The sequence below is a fragment of the Phodopus roborovskii genome, unplaced genomic scaffold, assembly GCF_943737965.1.
Source record: "Phodopus roborovskii unplaced genomic scaffold, PHOROB, whole genome shotgun sequence".
Taxonomy (NCBI): Eukaryota; Metazoa; Chordata; class Mammalia; order Rodentia; family Cricetidae; genus Phodopus; species Phodopus roborovskii.
In genome coordinates, this window is record NW_026126636.1 from 16,354,764 (window position 1) to 16,373,274 (window position 18,511).

General features: G+C 36.3%; 2 protein-coding genes and 1 pseudogene across 2 annotated transcripts in view; all 3 read left to right on the top strand.

Annotated features, from left to right (window-relative positions):
* Nucleotides 1–18,511, top strand: part of LOC127238813 (zinc finger protein OZF-like) — a 300,203-nt gene that overhangs the window by 106,672 nt on the left and 175,020 nt on the right. The window lies entirely within an intron of this gene.
* LOC127238520 (vomeronasal type-2 receptor 116-like) lies at nt 1,949–15,205 on the top strand. Its single transcript, XM_051207133.1, is given in 7 exon segments — nt 1,949–2,145; nt 4,498–4,789; nt 5,063–5,875; nt 7,530–7,757; nt 11,655–11,778; nt 14,186–15,048; nt 15,050–15,205. Coding segments are annotated over 7 exon segments (2,673 nt in total).
* LOC127238817 (MOB-like protein phocein) lies at nt 16,229–16,899 on the top strand (annotated as a pseudogene).

Below are 18,511 nucleotides of genomic sequence, written 5' to 3' on the forward strand. Positions count from 1 at the left end.
GAGCTATTACCTACATAGAATTTTAAGCCTGTGTTCTAGTGTCTTTAACATGGAAAGGTGTGCTTTATAGTACCAAATGAGAAACACTAACTCCAAAGAAAGCCAAAATATCTTCAATGCATCATCTTTTCTAACTGCAAAATATGCTATGACAGTCATGGCCCAAAGCTGTGGGAGTAATCAACCCATGTGTGATTTGTCTTAAGGCTTGCTCCGCAAGACAAAATCCTTACCTGGCACTCCTTGGATGACCTAGAACTGAAGACTAGATACCCTGATACCTAGAGTACAGCCAAATACTACTTGCTTAAGAAAAAACATGTTTTGATGAAATGGTTCCTGAGGATCCTTGACAGCTACGCTATAGCTTTCAAAATAGTATTTTATTGTCCATGAATGAGTGGGCAAATGATTCCTGTGCCTTCTCTTGGAGAATTTTCCTCCTGTTGTTTTGCCTTGTCTATCTTTGATGTAGTAGGTTTTGTTTTAACTTATTATATTTTATTTTACTAAAAAGTTTCTGTGATTAAATATACATAGAATGGTTTCCTTTGCTTTAAAATTAGTAATGAATATTTCCTTCCTTTAAATATGTATTGTGTGTGTGTGTGTGTGTGTGTGTGTGTGTGTGTGTGTGTGTGTGTACATGCACGCACACAGAGGTCAGAATACTTAGTTTGATCCTCTAGAACTGTATTTATAAATAGTTGTGAACCTCCCTGTGGGTGCTGAGAATAGAATTCAAGTCCTCTTATAAAGCACTTTTACATAAAAAGGACAGTATTTGAGTATGAAAAGACTTGATGGAATTGGGCATGGTGTACCATGTGAAGCCAGTGAGAAGGAAAATAAAGAAGAAAATATTATCAGAACACTCTCCCACTGAGGATTCTAGAATGCAAGAAGGCAACCAAGAATAGATGGCTAGGATAATAGTATCAGAGTTTACATAGTCAATACTTGTCACTTCACAGCTATTGTTTATTCTAAGATATTCAGCATAAGACTTCTTCATGGATGCTACTAGAATGCAAAATAATGTAGGAAATTCAAGATAAAGTACAAGAAATTGGTCATCAAAAGGTATCTGTGAAATCCTAGGATTGGACAGGGAGATCAATATTTGACTATTTTAGAAGTCAGATATTCAGCTTATTGTCCCATTAATAAAGATTTGTTGAGAGGGGAAGGATTGATAGGACTCATGTAGTATTTGAAATAAAGCAAAAAGGTTTAATTTTTCTCTCTGGATATTGTTGAACATTTAAAAAACAACACTTGACATGTAAATTAACTGTGATTCTGTGATAGTTTTGGATACAACAGGATCCAGGAAATTGTAGGAGTTGACCTGATTATTGGTTCTCAAGACAATGGAAGCACAGATTTTGGTTCGATATTCTGTACCTGTCACTGGTGTAGGATAGGCCCCACTGTGCATACTCTGTGGATCTCAGATGCTTCACATACGAGGCTGCCTCTCCCTGGCATGAACTTGATGATGCAATGCCCAGTGTGTGGCCATGAATTTTGACTTTGTGCATTCTTCTTCTAAGGAAACCCACTGACATAATTTCTAATGGTGTTCACATAAACTGAGATAGTCTTGGGACCAAATTTTCACAAAATGTCTGTCTCCCAAGGGCCTTTTGTTCAGAAGCATGAGTGATGTCATAGACCAAGAGACTGAACTCACCCCATGTATACTTAACAACCCATGTTTTTCCCGTGGACTGTGGTCCTCAGATGCAGAGCCCCAGGGAAGAGAGTGTTCAAGATTACTCCAGTGCTAAGATGACACTTTAACAAAAAGGAATCATGGACTTTAAAATAGCCTCTCATTTGGCCAAGGAATAAAAGCAGCTGGGAGTAAATGGGTGTCTATTTAATGTACTTATCTATATGACATTTTACAACTCATTCTGCCCTGGTGTAGCATAGGACAGTGATGTTCACTTTGATTTCCCTCTTCTTGTTTTTGAACATTCCACTTTTCATGGCCAATTTTATTTATCCTAGGTGTTTTTGGAAAATGAAGCAGAATGAAGACAAGGATGAAGACTTGGGAAAAGGTTGTGTCTTCTTCCCCAGAATAGTGCAGGGGCCTGTGGCAAAGGACTATTTCAAGCAAATTTTGAATATACAGTAAGTGCTTCTTGTATTTTTTCATGTAAATGCCATCATGAATATTTCATGAGGGGCCTTGGTTCTTTTTCCTGTCCTTTCAATTCCACAACAAGAAATGACCCCAACGTCTTTCAGAGACCAATTGCTATTTTAACACTTTTAGTTTGTCCAGTGTGTATTCTTTTTTTCCTGTTAGCCTCCCACTTACAAGACTGAGGTGGAGTGAAGGAAGCAGTGTCTACCATGATCCATCACTGTCCATAGTACAGTAGCTAGTGTTGTCTCATCAAAAGAAATCCATACAATTTCAATAAATGTTGTTCTAAGCACATGAAAGTAAAGAGCCTTAGAGTCTACTGATGGTCCTTTCATCAGTGTGTGCTTGTGTGAGGACCACAAATGTTTGTGCCACACATAGCTGCAGAGAGGTTTCACATAGCTATTAAGTTATCTCCTCTAATTCCTTGCATATAGTCATTCTGCCTTCTGAAGCTGACTGGATAATTGAAGAAAGGGACCTGTCCACAGTGAAGTCCATATGTGTTCTTCTTTCTTGATACTTCACTTATATATATGAACAATCACTGGTTTTTAAATATTTTCAAAGTCAAGTTCCCTACTCTCCTCTCATAGTAAGGAAGGAATGTATGGATTGTAAATGATATGTTTGTAGTCTGTGAAAAGTGAGGCTACAAATATTAGTGATGGCTGGTTATTTCAATTGTCATTTGCCTGAGTGACAGCTGTGACATATAATATTTGGAAATGTATGAGAACAGGAATAGAGGAGTTTCTTACTAGATAATCTTTACCAATATTTAAGAATTGTGTGTCTTTTCTTTTTATTTATAAGGTATGTATTCTCTGATGTATATCACACATCTTATGTTTCTCTTTCAGTAATTTTAATAATAATGGTTGCATATTTTACCGATGTAGGCACTATACACATGTTGATTTTTGTGGAATGCTGGTAGTTGTTTCCATAGGCAATTATGACAGCTCTAGTCACTGATGTTTCTTAATTTTAGTGTGGAGAAGTCAGTGTTTCAGTTGCACAAGTTCTAGTCTCAAATTCCTTTGTTGTTTACTGAAAATTTCAATGATACTTTTTCTTTGTGCTGATAAGGAATATTTTAAATGATTATTTTCATATACATAGACATGACATAGGTACAATTTGTAAATGGAAAATGGATTGCATTTAACTCTGAGTAAATCATTCAGGATAAAGGAGTATTTTATGTATATTGGTCAAAGTATATGAAATGTTGAGAAAGAAATATTAGTTATTATTCTTCTTCACATAAACATGAGCACAGCATGCTAAAGTTCCCTTCCACCTGAGTTGTTGTCCATTTTAATTAAAATCAATTAAACATTCCCACATATATTACACTTTATATTTTTATTTTACAAATATGTAATGATGGCATTACAAATATCAGCAGGATGCTAGTGTTGTGTTAGTGTAACTGCAAATGTATTCAAAAGATATGAACTAGAAAAAATATGTTAGTCAGATATGTCAAGGGTGAATATGTGACATGCCTGTGTACATGAAGTAGTTAAACAATACTGTAGTAGGGTACATGCCCTTAATCTCTGACTTGAAGACCTACAGCAGGTGTATACTTATGCATTTGAGGCAGGTCTGAAATATAGAAAATTGTCATTCAAAACCATGTGATCTGTTTCCTTTTGTGGTCTAAATTAACATAAATCCTGTCAAACACACAGATGGGTGCAGACATACATCTTTCAGTTTGGATTTATTTAACAATAAAGTTTTAAGAACTTATTTTTTGCCTGCAATAGATAAACCTGAAAGAAAAAAAGAACAAGATGAAGTTGGACATGAGTGGATGTGTTAACTATATTGTCCACTAATTATCATGATGTAAGTCCATAAGCCAAATTTCCCATTTAAATACTAATTGGCTATTTGTTGACAGCTTAACTACTTCGGTTGTTTTCGGAAGTAAATAATATAAACTCTTTAGCTGACACATCATGTTGTATTTATTATATTAATCAGTAATTTCAAAATGAAGGTGGTCATGCTTACTGTTTGGTCAAAGCCTGTGCCCTTGCCTTTAACTTCTGAGGAAGAACTCACAAACCAGAGATGGAAAATGCTTTCTGAGGAAGATGCTAATGGCACATCTTATTTATGGGAGATCCAGTCCCAAAGATTTAAAGCTTTTGAAGCTTCCAGACTCTTATGTCTTCCAACCTCAAAACAAAAAATATTTGTTTCAATATTTGAGGGAAGTTGGGAATAGTAATCAGTATAGGACAGTCCTTTTATTGACTACAAACAATCATCTATTGATCTCTGTCCATATTTAACACTGTACCCTTTTACAGAACACCACCAGATAACTACAAGTTTGCTCTGGCATTGGCTTTTACCATGGATGAGGTCAACAGGAACCCTGATCTATTACCAAATAAGTCTTTAGTATTTGATTTTGCAGCAGATATTTGTTTGAGTGCATCTCGATTGTACACTCTCAATCAATTTTTGGAACACAGTCATGATATTTTCCCTAATTATTTCTGTAATGAAGATACCATGTGTCATGTGGTGCTTACAGGACCAAACTGGGAAATATCTTCAAAACTTGGGACAATCCTAGACCTCCACAAAAGCCAAAAGGTAAGATTTATATGAGTTGGGTTTGACTGAAATGCTATCTCCATTGGTACCATTCCCAGATGTGCTAGGTGGGGACTAGTCTTGCATTTATATTAATCTATGTAGTTCATGAGTGCTATTCAGAGAAAAGTTGCCTTCCACATTTCCTTGTTTGAAATAGAGATGAGGGGTTAGGCAAAGGAGTTTTCTAGAACACTTTGCAGGGGGAAAAATGTGTTTACGTTACAAGTTCTTAGGAATGTATGGTACCTCATGCTGTTCCCTGCATCCTAGGTCATTCAGCTTACCTATGGACCCTTCCATCCAATCCTGAGTGATCATGAACAATTTCCCCATCTGTATCAGATGGCCCCCAAGGACACATCGCTACCCCTGGCCATGGTCTCCGTAATACTTCATTTCAACTGGACCTGGGTAGGGCTGGTCATCTCAGACAATGATCAGGGTACCCAATTTCTCTCATATTTGAGAAGAGAGATGGCAAAAAATATACTCTGCTTTGCTTTTGTTAACATGATTCCACTCAACATGCAGTTGTATATGTCAAGAGCTGAAGTGTATTATAACCAAATCAAGACATCATCCACAAATGTTATTATCATTTATGGTGACACAGACAGTACTCTTACTATGAGCTTTCGAATGTGGAAATCTCGAGGTTTACAGAGAATATGGGTTATCACTTCACAGTGGGATGTGCCTACAAGTAAAAGAGACGTCATGATCGACTCATCCCTTATGTCTCTGGGTTTTGCACACCATCATGGTGATATTTCTGGTTTTAAAAATTTTGTTCAGACATTGAGCCCCCTCAAATGCACTGATGAATACCTGAAAAGGCTGGAGTGGATGAACTTTAACTGTGAAGTGTCAGTATCCAACTGTAAGACACTAAAGAACTACTCATCGAATGCCTCTATTGAATGGCTAATGGTACAGACTTTTGACATGGTTTTTAGTGATGGCAGTTATGACATATACAATGCTGTGTATGCTTTGTCCCATGCAGTGCATGAGATGGTTCTTCAACAAGTAGATACTCAGCTAAAGGTCAATGGGAAAGGAACTGATTCTGCCTGCTTGAAGGTAATATTTCTTCTTTTGGATGATGTTTGTTGTCATCAATATCTGAGCATCTTTTTCTGCTGAGGAAGCTAATCTAGAGGTTGATAGAATTCTCTAATACAAAAGCAAAGGAACAAAAGACCCAATGCATCGAGGACAGTGATTTTGTTACTGAGCATCTGCATATCATCACCCCTGTTCTAATACTGTAAACATTATCAGTCCTTTCTCATGAATTCTCTCCATGATTCGATGAGATCTTTGTACATTAATTGTCAAATATGTGGTAATCAGTGCAGGAGATGATTTTCTTTTTTTTTAACCATTTTTTAATTTAATTTAATTTTATTTTATATAACAAAGTCCAATTAAATGAAAACAAACATTTATACACAATATTTGGGAATTTGGGCGTCGTTCTTTCCAAACTACTTCCTGCTGGTAAGGGGCGCTGTCTTGGGGGTATTCGAAGAAGATTCAGATATCCTGGCTGTAGTCTGTAGGGCTGCTTTGTCCAGCTGTTTGGAATGTAGGATCAGCTTGTACTCTGTTTCAGGCGGTCTGGTGTGATCAAACCACATTAGTCTGGAAGGAATCCACATCTTTTCATTTTCTGTGGAAACAAAAATAGAAATCCTTTTCCCCAGTAACTTGTCCTTCAACTTAAATTTTGGAGTCAAAGAATTTTTTAATTTAATTTATTATTATTCAGGGTAAGGAGATGATTTTCATAAGTGTTCTCAACTGATCCTTCTCCCACTGTCATCTCTGGGGACATCAGTTAGCACTCTGAGAGGAATTACACAGGCAATAATGCTCTGATTCAGTTCAGTACATACATGTGCATTCATGTGTGTCACTGGATGTTTCTCACTATTTGTAGGCATGTTTGTGTTTTTCTGTGCACTTGTGTCTGTATACGTTTTCATATGTATGTTTTTATGAGGATCTGTCTGTCTTCCTGTGGAAGTGAGAATAAATTTGTCTGGGTCTTCCTGTATGGGTAGGTTTTTTTCCCTGTGTGTTTATGGCAATTAATGTGTCTGAATGAGCCTATGTGTGTATTTGTATGTTTCTGTCTATGTGCTTGCACATATGTATACCTGAATGTCTGTGTCTGTATATGTGTGTGTGTGAGTGTGAGTGTATGTCTCTTTGTATTTTGATGTAGGCATGTTTTTTGTGTGTTTTCCCATGTTTGCCCATGCCTCTCTCTGTTGGTGTTTGTACCTGTGTGTTTTTCTCTGTATGTATTTGTGTATGTGCCTATTCCTCCTGTGTATGCATTTTCAGTGTTTCTGTATGTATTTTGGGATGCATATGGCTGTTTATGTTTACCTGCATGTACATACGAATGCCAGGGCGTGTGTGTGTGTGTGTGTGTGTGTGTGTGTGTGAGAGAGAGAGAGAGAGAGAGAGAGAGAGAGAGAGAGAGAGAATGTGTGTGTTCCATACCAATGTTTGGTGTCTGCATGTATCTCTCTGTGTTTGCCAGCCTCCTCTGAGGGAACTAAAATTCTAGGAACAATATGATAATCTTATTTACCCATTTGCTTTCATGAAGATTTCTTCCCTGGGCACCTTCAATAATGTTGCTTTTAAGATAAAAATCAGAATGTGATTTTTTTTATTTGAAAAAGGGCACACAAATTATAGGGTGCTGCCTATTTTTCAGCTGAACTCAATTCTGAAGAAGACCCACTTCACTAATCCTGTTGGGGACAGAGTGAATATGAACCCAAAAGAAAAACTCCAGGAAGAGTATGATATTTTCCAGATTTGGGATTCCCCACATGGTCTTAGATTTAAGGTGAAGATAGGAAAGTATAGCTCACATTTTCAACATGGACAACAGCTTCATGTATATAAAGACATTATAGAGTGGGCCACAGGAAATACACAGGTGGGTCTGACCAAATTGTGCTGATTTCCATTACACAGCAATAGCACTGTCAAGTGGGACCATTTGTGCTTGATGTAACTTAATGAAATAAATTGTCATATTAGGAACCAATATCTAGCCTCCCACTTTGTTTGTTCTTTTTGTCTTTTTGATTTGACATTTTATTAGTCTTTTGAGAATTTCCAGCATGCATACAGTACATTGCTATCATATCAGAACTTGTTTCTGGTTTTAAATATGAATATAAAACTAGTTGTTAAAATGAGTTAATATCATTTCCAGTAAAGCGAACAATATTCTCTTGGTACCAGACTGATTACAAAACAGGAATTTTCTCCCTTATGCTGAATCTTGGGCAAAGATGTTTAAAACTAGGCTCTTGTAAGGATAGCAAGTTAAAAACACATGAGACATGAATTTTTATTATTTCATTTTGTTTAATCCTTTTTACATAGAGTTCCTAAATGTCGACACCTCTAACCACAAATTAACATTTTCATGATACATATTAGATATTCTATCAATTATTACCTTGATTTTCTTTCTTTTTTCCCCCTTTTTTGTTGATATGGCTGTTTTATCCTCATGTATGCTTGCAACTGACTGCTGTGAGTGTGGTCCATATGGATGCCAGAAGAGTTATTTGGGTCCCTGTAAACTGGAGAAAGCTTAGTTCCATACAGTGGCTGCTAGAAATCAATCATCAGTCCTATTCATGAGAGAAGAATTGTTACTGAACACTGAGCCATATCTCCATTTCTGAATCATACAGTATAAAAGAAATTTCTCATTTAGAGATACCTCGCTTGCTTGTGTTAACTATTTCATAGTTTGTCCAAACTGGTAAAGGAGTGTCTAGTTTCCTTCTCTGAATTAGGAGCATTGGTTTCGAGGAAATTTGTAAATGAAATATCCCATCATTGGTCATGAGTATTTTATAGGGATGAAGTCTTATGTGGGTGTTTTTAAGGTATCCAGTTCAAACTGCCTAGTACAAAGTAGGTTGATTTTTGAAAGACTGTAACTTCAGGAAAGTCTTCAAACATGATCTGAAGTGATATGTCAGGTTGCCTAGATAGTATGAAACTTTCATCTTTTGTTCTTTCTCTGAATGTGAATGTCATTCTCAAGGAAAATAACATATGAGCTGAATGTGTACCTACTGTGCTGCATATCCATTCAGAGGACAGCAATGAGATTGCCTGTCTATTCTAATCACACCTCACTTGAGCATTACAGAAATATCCACTGGAAGAATACTGGGGATTGAAAGCAATTCAACCAGTGTTCTGATCCCAGAAATGCAAATTGCAATACAGAAACAAACAACAAATAAATATACAGGAAGATACCTAAGTAGCATGACTCCAAATCTTACAGTCATGGACTTACAGGGGAGTATGTTCAATGGTGTGATAAACAATAAATGAAAAGAATAATTATAAGAGTGTTCCAGAAAAATTAAAGAGGGCACAAATCACTTCTTGGAGAGACAATGGGATTATGAAATCTTGCAAACAATTAGACACCTAATGATCATGTCACAAAGGATTTCAATAAAGGTACAAAATAATTAAAAAGTTCAGAGAAACTATATAAAGGTAAAGCAAAATTATCAAATAAAAAGCTCAGTTAAAATTCTCAACAAGAGAATATTTTACATTGAAGACAGGATGGAAGACATGAAGAACAGGAGTATGAAATCAAATTATGACAAAAATAGTACAAATGGAATAAAAAAAAGAGAAGGGAAATCATGGTAATATGGTAAAGGTCAAATTTAGAAACCACAAATTCAAGAGTAGACAGACACACTAAATTCTTCAACATTATATCCACTAAAATGTAGGTGTAAATTACCCGAAATAAACCATGACAATGTCACTAGATGCAATAGTCACTTAAATAGCAAAGATGCAACATCAGAAAGGACAGAGTCCTTGAGTTATTTCATGTAAAATGACTTTTGTAAAAAAAAAATAGAAATTGAGAGCTGCAGGAGAAAATCCCTAGTCATACAAAGATTCCATCTGGATGACAGCAGATTCTACTGAGAATACTCTTAAAGGAGGAGAGTAAAAGATATATTTCAAATACTTAGAGACATATGCTGCCAACCCTGGTTACTATACAAGCAAAATTATCCCCAATTATAGAAGGAGACAGAACAAGTTTCAATAATGAAAATGATTACAGAATATGTAACCAATGAGGCGACACTATGAAAGTACATGTAGAACTCCTTCAGAATAAAAAGCAAGATAAACAACAACAGGTCAAAGAAACATAGAGCCAGCACTGGAACACCAGTCAGAAAATCAGCTATTAGGTAAGAATCAAATATTGCAATAACAATTAAAGGACAATAATTTACAAATAGTTTTCAATAAGAATTAAATGTTAATGGTCACATTTTCTAATAGAAGTGTGCAGACAATAAAATTGGTTTAAAAAACAAACAAACAATGCTTTGCTACATTCATGGGGAAAATATGTGAGAAACTTTCTATAAAAGCAGGAAGAGCACTATTATGAAGGAAAATTGAAAAAAATGTATTCAATTCAAATGGACATGGATGCAATAATTCTGGACTTAACACCTCCCAAAAGATTTCAGCAACACAACAGTCTCTGCAACCAAGATGACTTCACTCCAAGGATGCAAGCATGATTCAACATACACAGAAGTTAAGAGTAATATACCAACTCGAGGATAAAATTCAGTTGTTATCTACAATTGTGTAGAAAAGACTCTTAACAAAGCCCAACCTCCATTCAAATTGGAGAAAACACACAGAAGAAGTAAAGGCTGACAGAATAGAACAAACACATCCTGACAAGTTAAGGATTTCTGTGGAACATATTCACAACATTGTACCACACAGAGAGAAAAAAACAAAGACTAACCATTAAAATCAAATGGTGCCAGGTGTGTGTGAGTGTGTGTGTGTGTGTGTGTGTGTGTGTGTGTGTGTGTGATATTCATGTCTTTATTTCATGCTATTTGAACACAGATGCAAGAGACCCTTTTGTAGGCACTCTAGCCTACATACTTAGTTCAAGCAAGACAGAGATCTGTATGGAACCCATAACTTAAATGAAATGAGCAGAAAATCCACTCTTCTTCAAAATAATCCTTAAAATATTATCAAATTAAAAAAGAAAATAAATGAAAAGTCATACAAAAAAAGAAGGAAAGAAATATGGCCTACTGTGCATAGGGAGTTTAGGTAAACCAAAGCTACACACTGAGACCTTGTTTCAGGAAAAACAACAAAAGAGGAAGCATTGTGCTCATTACACATCAAGTCGGCACTTCCTCAGCGCAAAACACTCTGGGCTCTGACTATTCAGCTCTTTGCTCTTCACTCTGTTTACCATGCTTTGCAGTGCTATTTTATTGGGGTTAAAGTTTGTTGTCTGAGAATTTTAGGAGCTATTTCTCCTCTTTCAGATGCCCGTTCCTCCTAGCCTGGTATTCTGTTGCTGTGATCAAACACTGACAATAAATAAATTGACGGGAAATGATTGATTTGGCTCATGGGTTACAGTCAAGGGAAGATAAAACAGGAATCTGGAGACTGCAACTGAAGCATAGACTCTAAAGGAACACTGCTAATTGGCTTGCTATCCTTGCATTTACCACACAGCCCTGCTTAGGGACATCACTGTCCATTAACAATTAATAAAATGTTTCACAGACAGACTAGTCTGGAAAAGAGCAATTTTATTTAGCTTCTCTGTGTTTGTGGTTTTTTTTTAAACTGTAATTTTTGTAATGTGGTCTCACACAGTATAAATGAAAGTGCCTTATTGAAATCTAAACATGCTATATAATATAGGTATGAAAAGAGTAGGTAAAATTTGTGATATCACTATGTGTCTAATTTTCCTCAGATGCCAACCTCTGTGTGCAGTGCTGACTGCGGTCCTGGCTTCAGAAAATTCCTGCAGGAGGGAATGGCAGTCTGCTGTTTTCAATGCAGCCCCTGCCCAGAAAATGAAATCTCTAATGAGACAAGTGAGTATGTGAGGCAGTTATAAATGCTTCACATTGATCATCCCACCAAACCTCCACACTGGGATGCTGAAGAGGTCTAAAAGGGAACTGCAAAAAATCCAGTGTACTATTTTACTAAGTTAGGCTTTATAGGAATATGATCAATAACTCTGTCCTTCATGCCTTTACCCACATCTTGACTCGTAAATTCATGGCAGCTGGCAATTTCTCAAAGAGACAGTTTTGGTAATCAATGTACAGTGTGAAAGAATTTTATACAGGGTCTTTCCCAGTGATTAATCTCCTCTAAAATTAAATGTATTTTAGATTTGGGTCTTGAATGTTTCCAAACATTTTAAATCTTTTTGCATGTATTTGTATCTACATAAGTTTATGCATACCACACATGCATAGGCACCCGCAGAGAACACAATAGGGCAATGCAACTGCTTTGCTATGTAATGTGTATGCTAGTAATCAAATCCAAATCCTCTGTAAGATTAATTAAGAGAGAAAATTATTACTTGTTCAATTTTTAGGAACTACAAGAATGAGACAGAAGACTTCATACAATATCGAGAAACTCTTATAAAAGGTTCTACTTGATTAGAAATTTAGGAAAGTGGGGATAAGTATTGACAGATAATATGGAAAATATATTCAGTATTTTTATATAAAACATCTAGTAATAATGTCACAAAATTAGCCAGCCACAGTTACTCAAATAATATTATCTCCTATATGCCTCAAATTAATCAAATGATTATTTATTCAGGATTGACTAAATACAAAAGGTAAATAATAGATTTTTCACTGCTTTTTCCTGTCATCCTATATAATGAAATGAAAGTCCTTAAGGGATATTTATGGACAATGAGATGACTCAGCTGTTAAAACCCTTGCCATAAGCACAGACAACCTGAATTCATCCTCAGAAGCCATGAACTCCATGAAGTCTCACAATACTATACTCCAAAGTAATTAAACAAGGTTTCATTGAATTTTTAAATGTAAAAACACATGAGAATAATGTTTATTTTTGAACAATTAGCAAAATATCTTTATTATTACTTTGATTATGTGTATGTGTATGAGGTTGGTGGTTATGTGCATATAAAGGCCAGTGCTGGTGAGAGACATCCAATGCCTCTGTGGTTAGTTTCCTCCAGTGGTGAGACACCTGATATTACAATAGGAACTGAATACAGGTTCTGGGAGACCAGTACATTCTCTCAGAGTTGAACAAAATTCCCATATCATTACACAAATTAAAAAAAAATTAAAAACATTACATGAAACATTTTTTCTAGATAAACCCCTTAAAATTGGAAGACCACTATCACTGTCTACAATCATCCAGTGATTCAGAGGAATTACAATATGGTTTCCTACATTTACTATCTAGGGTATCACAACTTATAAGTAGGAGAATATTAATCAACACAACATTCTGTGTTAACAATCCGTCTTAGGGCTGCCCTGTTGTCTTTATCATATTGTTTATCAGTATTTACTTCACCATTGAGTCCATCCAAAGAGTCTGGGTCTCACAGAGATTGAATCAGGGAAGGAGGTGAGTGTTGTCTGTTCCCAAATGGAGCAGAATAAAGATGTAGGGGCATTTTAGTGCTAATTTTGTACACATGTTTCTACTTTCAGTGATAGGCCTCAGCTTCTTCTGAAAAATACTTGGGAATTTGCTGGTTTCACTGCCAGAAGAAGACAGAACTAAGGCTGTGTTTATGATCTTTTTTATATTTGCAGTTGTCAATCATTATTCTTCTCAGGCTTTCACCCTCCTAGTTGCCCTATATAATCCCAATCACTTTCAATTTCATCAGATATTTTGTTACTTTTGAATGTATATGCAGTTATAAATATATACACACTCATACAACCTGCTAATTTCATTTAGAGTTGCTTTTATTTCAATGTGTTTGAGGCAGGAAATTTGGACTAGAAAATGTATTAGAGTTCTGGTTCCAGTAGAAGACACAGTCTCCATATATCATGGGCACAACAGTCAGAATGGTAGCAAAAACCTTGGGAGGCACTGATTCCGTGGTATCTGGGATTTTAAAAAACCCTCAGAAAAATTGTGGTGAATGAATTTAGCATCTTTGAGTAAACAAATATAAGTTATTTCTTCATACCCCCCCCCAGAATATACTACCAAATCTGCTTCCTGATGTCATGTCACATGATTGCATCAATACACATAAATAGACAAAAGACAATGCTTTGCTTTTGTTTCCCATGAGATAATGAGCATTATGAAATGGAAGCATGTCTATGCAGCAAGGTCCTTCAAAGACATCCTCAACAAGAAAATGCAGACATTGCAATGTTTCTTTTGTACATGTAATTGATATGCCCTGTCAGTAAAAATACTGATGGTGAACTACTGACACATTCCTCTCTCCCTCAGATGTGGATCAATGTGTGAAGTGCCCTGAGGACCAGTTTGCCAACAGAGAGCAGAACCAGTGCATTGACAGAACTGTGAACTTTCTGAGCTATGATGACCCATTGGGGATGGTTCTCACCTTTATGGCCCTGTGCTTCACTGCATTCACAGCTCTGGTTCTTGGAGTCTTTGTCAAGCACCATGACACTCCCATTGTGAAGGCCAATAACCGGAAGCTCAGTTACATCCTGCTCATCTCACTCTTCTTTTGTTTCCTCTGCCCCTTGCTCTTCATTGGCCGTCCAAACTCAGCTACATGCATCTTGCAGCAAATCACATTTGGAGTTGTGTTCACTGTGGCTGTTTCCACTGTGTTGGCCAAAACAGTTACTGTGCTTCTGGCTTTCAAAGTCACAGACCCTGGAAGAAGAATGAGATACTTCCTAATTTCAGGGGCACCCAACTACATTATTCCTATCTGTACTCTCATCCAAGTTATCATCTGTTCAGTCTGGCTGGGAGCTTCTCCTCCCTCTGTTAATATTGATGCACACTCTGAGCATGGCCACATCATCATTGTGTGCAGCAAAGGTTCAGTCACTGCCTTCTACTTTGTCCTGGGATACCTGGCCTGCCTGGCTCAGGGGAGTTTCATCATGGCTTTCTTGTCCAGGAATCTGCCTAACACATTCAATGAATCCAAGTACTTGACGTTCAGCATGCTTTTGTTCTGCTGTGTCTGGGTCACTTTCCTCCCTGTGTACCATAGTACCAAGGGTAAGGTCATGGTAGCTGTGGAAATTTTCTCCATCTTGGCCTCCAGTGCTGGGATGCTGGGATGCATTTTCATTCCCAAGTGCTACATAATTTTGATAAGACCAGTGAGAAAAATATCTTCAAAATATCAGGGAAAAATTATCTTCCAGAAGTGATATTTCATTAATTCTAACTGACAAATGCATAGTTAGTTCATATCGAACAAATATTGAATTACAATGCCAGACCTGTCTCTTATGGAATGACTCTCACTGTTTCCTCTAATGATGTTGCTTAGCACTATCTCGGCAGCTAATCTTGTCTACATTATCTCCTATAAACTTTCACTCAGTTACTGGTTTCATAAGATTATAGTGCAAAGTGGAAATAGTCTTTTCTGCTCTAAAATGCAAATCTGTTCAAAATATATGCAATGCTCTTTTTTAAATATCTGAGTGAATGAATGACTTTGATGGCTGTAGAGTGCTGAGAAAAAAATACAAGATATTTTTAAGACAGTGAACTTTGGTGTGCACACAGAGTTAAAACAATGTTCCTCCTTGTGGTAGCATGGGTAAGGGGATCCTGATGCATCCTAGGAGTTAAAAGACTACATCAAAGAAGACAGAGGGAAGTTTTGATGAAGAAATTGAAAGAATATTATGGAAGCTGGATTGATGCCTCCGCAAGTAATATCATGTGCTGCTCTTGCAGAGGACCTTAATCAATATGCATCTTCAACATACTCTTTAAAGTTGAAGCTGTGTATCTAAAGAATCATATGGCCTCTTCTGGGCTTCAAGGTTACCTGGACTCACATGTGCATATAATGACATATCCACACATCCATATATGCAACACAAACCTAAAATTATATAACATTTTAATATGGGAAAATATGAAAGAATCCACAAATGGATTCAGTTTTTCCATGTGCTTTTAAGATATCAGAATTAGAAATACTCTACAGATGAAGGATGGGATATGAGACGAGATGACTGGGTCTCTGTTCATTCATTTGACATAAGAACCTTCAACTTTCAGTGCAGCATAAGAAACACAAATATGCAACGATAAGGGATGAACATCCTGCCAAACTGATGTCTTGTAGTATGTATGAACTTTACATGACAATGACCATCAAAATCCTCTGCATCTGTCACATTTCTACTGATGGAAAACATGGGTCTTAATACAGTAGTGTTATAGTGGAAACTACCAAACACATTTTATGTAGCATAAATATACCTGGTTCCAGAATAGAAGGGTTAGATTTCTTCTATTAAAAGTATTTTAGTTTCAGGCAAGATGATCATGGCGGAAAGGACAGCAATGCTGAGGCGGAACAGGCCAGGCACAAAGAAGCAGGATTTCTATAATTGGCCTGATGAATCATTTGATGAAATGGACAGTACACTTGCTGTTTGGCAGTATATTCAACAGAATATAAGAGCAGACTCCCCCAATATTGACAAGTGTTAAACCACCTGAAGGCCAAGATGAAGATGTATAGAAATATGAACATTGAAGACAATTCTGCCTTGAATTAAATGGATTTGCTGTCAAGCTTCTGAGTGAATGCCATCCAGATATGTGTCATGAAATGACAGCAACTGAACAATGTATTTTTCTTTGTGCAGCTGTAAAACTCCAAAAGAATGTCCTGCTATAAAGTATACAAGACACACACTTGATGGTGGTGTATGTCTTCTGAATAGCCATATTTTCCCAGCAGCAATAGCATAAAACAATCATCTATAGCAAAACTAAGATCAGGGTGCTGTAGGATTTATGGAATATTTTCACATGCCTATTTTCTTCACTGGCAGATATTTGATGAATATGAAAATGGAACATTTTTATGTCATCAATTTACAAAACTTGTGATGAAATATAATATGGTGTAAGAGGATAACCTTATTGTAACAATTTCAGAAGAGAAATTTCAGACTTCAGTTTCTGGAGGAAGTAAAGCATGAAGGGAATCACATAGAGCAATGTATGGATCACATACATTATATATATGTATTATATATATGTATATATATGTGTGTAATTTTAGACACATCAATCATGTACCCATATTATAGCTTATTAGTTTAGTCTAGGCTTTTGTATGCTATGTTTTGCCTTTTAAAATGGATAATGCATTTTAAGTTATTCATGAGCTGTATATTCAATGGTGTGGCACTATTGGTTTTTAAATAAGTTTAGTATTATCTGTTTGTAATGCCTATTAATAAAAGAGTTTGCAGTTTGGGAAAATTGCTGCTGAACAATCATTGGATCACAATCCTTTCCAATCTATTGGGTTGCACATAAGCCATTAACTAACAAAATGGTAATATTCTTTAGTTTAACCCCCTAAATATTGATATTTTAGGAAATTCAGTAGTATTGCATATGTACTGTTAACTTTTCCAAAAAGAGATAAAAGTGTTTAAGAGGTCTGTTTATATTTTTTGGTATGTATAACCACTTATGTATAAGTTCAGAGAAATGCAAGGAGTCATAGTAATACTTAAATAATCTCACTCTGCTACACAGAGTGTATTCAAGGTCAGTACACTTGGAAACAGCATCTTTTTTTTTCATGACAGTGGAATTCTAAATACATGGTGATACCACTGGGCCCGCTGTTTGGGGTGAGAATTGGGCCAGAGTGCGGGTCTAACAAAAACAAATCAAAAACAAACAAGCATTAACAATCAATGGTCTTTTCTTTCCCTCAACATTAATGGTCTTACTTGCCTATAAAACATCACAGGTTAACAGAATGGATACAAAGACAAAATCCATTATTCTGCAGCATACAAGAAACGCATCTAAGCTTCAAAGACAGACATTACCTCAGAGTAAAGGGTTGGGAAAAGATCTTCCAATCAAATGGACCAAAGAAGCAAGCAAGTGTAGCTATCCCAATATCTAACAAGTTAAACTTCAAACCAAAATTAATCAGAAGAGATGAAGAATATTATTTCATATTCATCACAGGAGAAACCCATCAGTACAAAGTTTCAATTCTGAACGTTTATGCCCCAAATACAAAGACACCCACATTCACAAAAGAAATGCTACTAAAACTCAAAGCTCACATAAAACCTCACACACTCATAGTGGGAGACTTAAATACCCCACTCTCACAACTAGACAGGACCACCAGACAGAAACTTAACAAAGAAATAAAAGAACTGACAGAAGTTATGTCCCAATTGGATTTAATAAACATCTATGGGACATTGCATCCAAACACGAAAGAATATACCTTCTTTTCAGCTCCACATAGAGCCATCTCTAAAATCGAACACATACTAGGCAACATAACAAACTTCCAAGATACAAATGAAATAGCATCCTGTATCTTATCACACCACCATGCTTTAAAGTTGGAATTCAACAACAACACAAATTGCAGAAACCCTACAAACTCATGGAAATGGAACAATGTGCAATTGCACCATTCCTGGGTCAAGGAAGAAATAAAGAAATAAGATTTCCGACAATTCAACAAAATTGAAGACATGACACATGGTAAATTATGGGACACTTTGAAAGCAGTGCTATGAGGAAAGTTCATTGCACTATGTGCCC